Below are 7,175 nucleotides of genomic sequence, written 5' to 3' on the forward strand. Positions count from 1 at the left end.
CTTTGCTGTCCAACTGCAGGCAAAACCATTCCATCACACATGTATCTTCATAAAATACTGAGGCAAATAAGGTTTTTCTGTGCTCTCTACCTTTGGTCACTGAGCTGGGAAGGCTGTAGCAGATAAGCAGACTGCTACAGAATGTGCAGTCCTGGCCCCAGTTAAACCAACACAGACCACTGGGAGAAACAGCTGGACACAGGAAACAGTGAAAGTGAGGAGGAGTCTGTTAACCCAGGCCTGGGGAAAAACTAATAAAATAAACCAAGGGGAGGCTCTACACAGATGGATGTGAAAGGGGAATTTCTCCAACACATGTCAAACAGCTCTTCTGCTCATTTAATCCCTTGCAACCTACAGGTGCCCACTGAAAGCTTGCACATGATGATTCTAGTATTTCTTCTATTAAAGTGGTTTTTCACAGACCACCACTACCAAGGGCCCAGAGTTTGCTGCTGTGCAAAGGAAAGGCACCAGCTGGCAGCACCTAGCCAAGAGGGGCGAGGCAGAGAGGAGGAACAGAGCCCTATGCAGGGCTTGGGGCAGGACCTGACCATGGTGTCGCCATAGCATGGGTTACCTTCATCAACTCCATGTGCTGCTGTTGCAGCTGTGTCAGGCACGCCAGCACTTCCAGTCGCTCAGCTGGACAGCTGGGAAGGAAAAAGAGACACTGAGAGCAAAGTCTGCAACGCACGTCCCTTTACAATTTGCAGCACATATAGACTTACTTATGCGAGTTCACATTACTTTAATATTCCTTGACAGAAGACTGCAACTGCAACTTTTTCAGAAAAACACTGACAGCATTAGCTACACAACATGTCTGTAGAGCAGTCTAAGTGCTTCTCTGTGGCAGCCCCCCAGGCTGCCACAAAGGGGATCACTCTCCCTCGGAGGATGCACAGCGCACGAGATGTTTTCAAGGTGGCAGGCCTTGCCCTCTGCGAGGTCTCTCTAAGTGACTCCCCTGTGAGTTGTGGCAAGGTTAACTGAAACACTCCCATGAGTTTTTGCTGCAGAATGCAGATTGTTCCTCCCTCATTTGTCGCTTCTCCATTGGTTTATTTTGGAGCTGTTCATTGATTGGTTGTTTTCCTAATCCATGCCCTGATTGGTCTAAGTTCTTGTTCCCGCCCTCAGACAAGTGTATAAAAGTCTGCTCCCCTGAGCATCTGGGTTCCTCGGACCCCAGGAGCTTCTGAATAAAGAAGACCCTAGGAAAAAAGAACCTGTCTTGTGTGGTGCTTCCTGGCATCACCTGACTTTCCCCTGGACCAAGGCTGCCTTGGCAGCCCTTCACAAGAGAGCTGAATCACTCTCCCCAAACTCGAGAGTGCCTGTGTGCCTGGCACATAGAGTGCCTTGTTAAAGGCGCTTCTGCCAGGGACTGCAGCGGCACCTGAAGGCCCACTAGGCTGCGGCACTTCTCCCACTTACACAGAACTGAGAAATAAACCCACCACGAAACTGATGAAAAAAATTGTGTAAGCCACACCTGGAGTCCTTTAAATATGGGAAAGACAATGTGCAGTTAATAATTGACATTTATTAAGGATGCAAAGCTTCCTTAAACTAAAATGTCAGTCACAACAAATGATTTTTATACAAATTTCTTGCAGTTAGTCAACTGTGTATTAGTTTAATTTTGTCAAATTAACTTGAATTTTGCATAAATTAATTTCAATTCCACCAGCCAAACCACTTCAGTTTTGCTGGTGGAGTTGAACAAAACATGTTCTGATTTTGTTGAGACTGATTCTTCTATTTTGCAAAGAAATTTTGCTGTCATTTTAAATAAAAGATTGAAGGTCCCCTTCCCAACACAGAGCTAAACTTCCAGGGCAGATATTCTGCTGTAGCCACAGCAGTCTAAGAGCACAGGTGGGACAGCTCTGGAGAGAGACAGATAATATGCTCTATCACACCTCCTTTTACTAACTCTGTCTGCAAGTCTTGCCCTTCAGCTAAATGTTTTCAGCCTCACTATGACAGCAAATACTAGCACGAGAAAATACTTTTTCTCCAGCAGTTAACCACCAAGATCAGTTTGATATCAGCCTTTCAACAGAAAATTTAACAGAAAACAAGACTATAAAGTGTCAACTATTAGGAAAAAGTACTGCTTGATGCACTACCTATTCTCATCCAAATAATTTAATAATTCACAATCACTAAAAATATTAAGGGCATGAGGTTTGAGCTGTTGATCAGCAGCATTTCTCTTAGCCACTTGGTATTGCTTTCCCTAACAGGGAGCTCCTGGGTTGTAGCTGCTGCTCGGACTGTGACAAGGCAGAGCTGGGGAGCACCTCTCCTGTGCAGGCAGGCTGAGAGAGCTGGGGTTGATCAGCCTGGAGAAGGGAAGTCTGCAGGGAGACCTCACTGAAGCCTTCCAATACCTTAAGGGGACCTATAAAAAGAGGGAGAGGGACTTCTTATAAGAGCAGATACTGTCAGGACAAGGGGCAATGGTTTTAAACTGACAGAGGGCACGGTCAGATTGGGTATTAGGAAAAAACTGATCCCTGTGAGGGTGCTGAGATCCTGGCATAGGTTGCCCAGAGAAGCTGCGGCCACCCCGTCCCTGGAAGTGTTCAAGGCCAGGTTGGACACGGCTTGGAGCAGCCTGGGGTAGTGGAAGGTGTCCCTGCCTTGCATGGTCTGAATGAGATGATATTTAAGGTCTGTTCCAACCCAAACCATTCCACAATTCTAAGATGAAAAGCACCCTTGGTGATGCCCAGACCAGCATGTGTTCCATGATACAACTCTGAGAGGAAAGAAATCAACATTGTGACCAGCAACTATTAAACTAATATAATGAATGCTTCTAACAACTTATTTTTCACACAAAATGAGCCAGGTTGGAAAAGACCTTTGAGATCATCAAGTCCAGCCTATGACCTAACATTATGTAATCAACTAAACCATGGCACTGACACATTCAGTCTTTTTTTAAACACCTTCATGGATGATGACTCTATCGTGTCCCTCCTGGGCAGCCCATCCCAATGCCCAATCACTCCTTCTGTTAATGATTTTTTTCTAATGTCTAGCCTAAACTTACCCTGGCACAGCTTAAGATTGTGTCCTCTTGTCCTGTCACTTGTTGTCTGAGAGAAGAGACCAACCCCCACAAGGCTGCACCCTCCTTTCAGGGAGTTGTAGAGAGTGGTAATGTCTCCCTGAGCCTCCTCTTCTCCAGGTTAAACAACCCCAGCTCCCTCAGCCACTCCTCATAAGGCTTGAGTTCCAAACCCTTCACCAGCCTTGTTGCCCTTCTCCGGACATGCTCCAGCATCTCAGCATCCTTCCTAAATAGTGGGGCCCAGAACTGGACACAGCACTCAAGGTGTGGCACAACCAGTGGCCCAACCAGCACAGGGGAAGAATCACTTCCCTAGTTCTGCTGGCCACACTATTTGTATTTTAATATGAATCACTTCCCCAAACCCAAGATCTCCGTTCAGATCTGTCATAACCACAACCCTTTGTGCCCCACACTGGGCACCAAGAAGGATTGTGGTGGATTAACCCCAAACGGGAACCCAGTCTCACACAGCCACCTCACTGCTCTGGTGGGATGGGGAGGAGAATCAGGAAAATGTTAGACCCTGCATGCTGGATCCTGGTGTGACCAATTGCCTGGATGCCCCACCTTCCCTGGTTTTGGTCCTCCTTCAGACATAAAACAGCTGCAGTGCATTTTTCCCCTGAAGTCTACAAGGTCAGACCCCCCTAAGCAAGACAAATCCTGTTAACACAGGGAACTGTAGTTTTCCAGGGCTCTGCAGGCAGAATTCCTCCAACAGCTAAAGCAGCATTACTGCTGGCTGCTTGGAAATGGTGACAACTGGCACTTCCTCATGCACTCCCCTCCCTGCTTTCTCCACACGCTCCTTCATGCCACAAGTCACAAGTACAAGAAAATCCCTTTCCTCTTCTGAGGAGGTCAGCCAGACAGCTCCACTCATCATCTGTGTTTAGCATGCAGCACACTACACATGACACGAAACATCTACTGCCAGCAACATGAGAACACCTGGGAAACCCACTGAGGTGCCTCCAGGCACCACTGGCCCAAGCTCTCACCTCTGAACATCCAGGAACTCGAGGAACGAAAGACATGCATTAAGTAGTGGCCTGCCACAGAGAAATGATCGAAGTTACCGCAGGACAGTGTGCCATGGACAGCAAAAGAATTGTTCTTAGGGCAAAGTAAAGATGTATACAAAAAGCAGAACGCTTGAGCAATTTCTCATCCAACTTTCAACCGTTTCAGCTTAATAGAAACAAGATGTCAGATCTCACAGAAGGAACTTATACAAAGTCAACAGTATCTTATACAAAGAAAACCCACAAGCCTGTAAACCCATCACCATCTGCTCTCTTCACCAACTGAGAGCTCTCCACAGCCTTGTGCCCCCATCACCTGTATCCCACACTGAGGGACTCCTGGCTATCCCATCCTGCTGCCCATGTTCAGCACTGACAGTCGCTGACTCCCCAGACTGGCTGCACATGTCCAATGTGTCCTGGATTGGACACTTGATGCTCCTTCCCTGCTAGAAGCAATCAGCCTCCTGGCAAGTCCTAAATAAAACTAGATACCAGCTTGTCATTTCAGTCAGGCAATTACCTGGTACTTCAGCAATAAACAAAGTCCTCAGCTGCTTTCTAGGACATCACAGCATTTCCATCTGCATACTTCAAACAGCTGCAGTTAAACCCCACCCCCACAAAAAGAGAAATCAAGAATACCTTAATGACTCCAGCCAGCATGTCTTACCTTTCCAAAGCACAGCCCTTCTGCCTTGTCACACTGTGTGACACCACCTCTTTATTCTCTTCCAATACTCACGCCCAGACACCCGCCCTTTCCCACTTCCCCTTTGCATGCTGATGTCTCAATAAAACAGAGAAAGAGACCTTCACCCCCAGCACAGCATGAACTCTGATTAGTTTTCAGCCAAGGACCCAACACCAAAGTGCTCTAACTCCCAGCAGAAAGCACAGCTCTGCACTTGTGTGGACCTACCAGATTACACACCCCAGCCTACCTCAGGGCCACCAACCACAACATCAGCAAACAGCTGGAGCCAGCAGGTGGGTTTGGAGACAAATTTGAAGGAAACAGTATAAACAAGGTTAACAAAGGAGCAAAGAAAAGACATTACAAGATTAAAAACCACCAGGAAGGATGTGGTGAGAAAGCGGGCTCACACCGCAGTAGAGGAATGCAAGAGAGGATCCCCAGTGGGGCAGAGAAGGGGCAAAGGGGCCTTTCCAACACACAGAATAGCAGGACAGATTCATACTCTCTGTTGTTTCAGAAAAACATATTCACCATCAGAAAGATTACAAGGGTTTTGGGACCAGTCATTCCCTCACTGCCGGGAACATCCTTTACACACTTTAGAACAGTATCCAGTGTCCCCGTGTTCGCACCAGGTGACCACTACCAGCCGGACTGCCTGCTCTGCACTGCTCAGGGCAGTGGGGACTCAGCCAGAGGCCCCTGTTCTACCAGAACACACAACAACACTTCTTTTTCCATAGCAGCCCACGCTCCTGTAGGCACAACAGAGAGCCAAGTCCCAGCAGCTGCTGCAAGGCTGACCTGTCGATGCCCTGGATTTCTCCCAGGGAGACGGGTGACACTCGGCCTCTCCTGAGCAGCACCTCCCGCTCTGTCAAACATCGGGCCCGCTGTCGTTCCTGGAGTTGGAGCAGCAGCAACTTCAGGCAGAAAAGTAAGTTCCCGTCAGAACCCCTGGAGCTCACTCTTGTGTTGCCAGCAACACTCCAAAGCTCACTGTGCTACCCAGGGGGTAGCAGGTTTAATTTTCATTAAGCCTTTTCTAAAAGATCGAGGTTTTTGCTTCTCACGGTTATTTGGGCAGCGAGCGACCGCGCCGTGCTTGTGCTGGGATCAGCAGGGAACGGGAAGTGCTCCGAGGGTCGGGGATGAGCCCCAGGGTGCCCGTCCCCCCCGCACAGCTCCGCCCGAGGCGCTGGGGGCAGCCGCCGCCCAGGGCCGCGCTGAGCCCGGCTCCGCGCGTGGGCCGCCGCTTCCTGCGGGCACGGCCCGCCCGCCGCCACTCCTGGGCCTCGGCCCCCGTTTCCCCGCGGGCGGCCCTCACCAGACGCGGATGAGCTCGGGAGCGCAGGCCGGCAGGTCCAGCAGCATCCTCCCGGTGACCCCGCTCTCTGTGGGAGCAAGAGAAGCGTCAGTGCCAGCGGCGGGACCGCACGTGCCCCGGCCCCGGCCCCGGCCCGCCGTACCTCGGAAGCGGCGCAGCAGGCTGGGATCGCCCACGCCGCAGCGGGAGAGGTGCTGGCAGAGCCGCTCCGTGTCCCACAGCCGCGGGTCGCCGCGGTCGCTGCCGGGGCCGGCGGGGCAGCGGGGCCCGTCGCACCGCGCGCGCTTGGCGGGAGCGCCCGCCGGGCTCCCCATCCCGCACCGCCACCGCGCAGGCGCCGCCGGCTCCAGGGGCCGGCGCGCTGTGACGTCACCGCCGCTCGCGGCCCCTCGGCGGCGGCTCGGCATGGCGGCCGGCCGTGCTGAGGGGTCGGGGGGAGCCCCAGCCCCGGGAGGAGCCTCCGCCCGCCCACAGAGCTCCCCTCACCTCGCAGGGCGGCAGGGTCCTCTCTGGGGCCCACCGATGCACGCTCACCGCGGCCACTCGGTGTGTTGGCGGCGGCCCTGCACTAGGGGATTCACGTGGACTACCTGGAACCCTGCGCCGGCACTGCCTGGTCATCCCAAATCCCAGCCATCATCACAAACGCCAGCTGCCGCATGCTGCTCCCAAAAGAAGTGATGCCACAGCACTGCTGCCTTCAAACTGCTGAAGGCACCCAAATCTTGAACTCGTTCAAGATCTCATTCCCAAGACATCAAGGGCCATGGAAACGGCCTCACCACAGGTGCCAGGTGCCCCATTGCTCCCAGCCATGGTAACGGAAACCACAGCCATCCCAAGCAGAGATACATGGGCTGATTTTTCTGATTTTTACGTATCTTGTTCTCATGTCATGTCCCAATATCCATGAAAACAGCTCAGCTGCCCACGGCCTCTGAGTGCCTCAAAGGCCCCAGAAGGGGCCTAAAACTTTGGCTCCCCATTACAGACCCCACAGAGCAAGGCTGGCAAAACCCCTGCTGCCTT

At 51.7% G+C, this 7,175-nt stretch overlaps 1 protein-coding gene across 1 annotated transcript in view; it reads right to left on the reverse strand.

Moving 5' to 3' along the window:
• The window catches only part of SAMHD1 (SAM and HD domain containing deoxynucleoside triphosphate triphosphohydrolase 1), a 28,675-nt gene extending 22,122 nt beyond the window's left edge, over positions 1 to 6,553 (reverse strand). Inside the window, exons 1-3 of the mRNA XM_066198736.1 lie at positions 6,289 to 6,553; positions 6,147 to 6,213; positions 581 to 653 (exon numbers count right to left, since the gene is read on the reverse strand). Coding sequence (XP_066054833.1) covers positions 581 to 653; positions 6,147 to 6,213; positions 6,289 to 6,553 — 405 coding nt within the window. The remainder of the gene's footprint in view (positions 1 to 580; positions 654 to 6,146; positions 6,214 to 6,288) is intronic.
• Positions 6,554 to 7,175: the final 622 nt, after the last annotated feature.

The sequence above is a fragment of the Chamaea fasciata genome, unplaced genomic scaffold, assembly GCF_029207755.1.
Source record: "Chamaea fasciata isolate MVZ Bird 193981 ecotype frontalis unplaced genomic scaffold, bChaFas1.0.hap1 SCAF_17, whole genome shotgun sequence".
Classification (NCBI taxonomy): domain Eukaryota; kingdom Metazoa; phylum Chordata; class Aves; order Passeriformes; family Sylviidae; genus Chamaea; species Chamaea fasciata.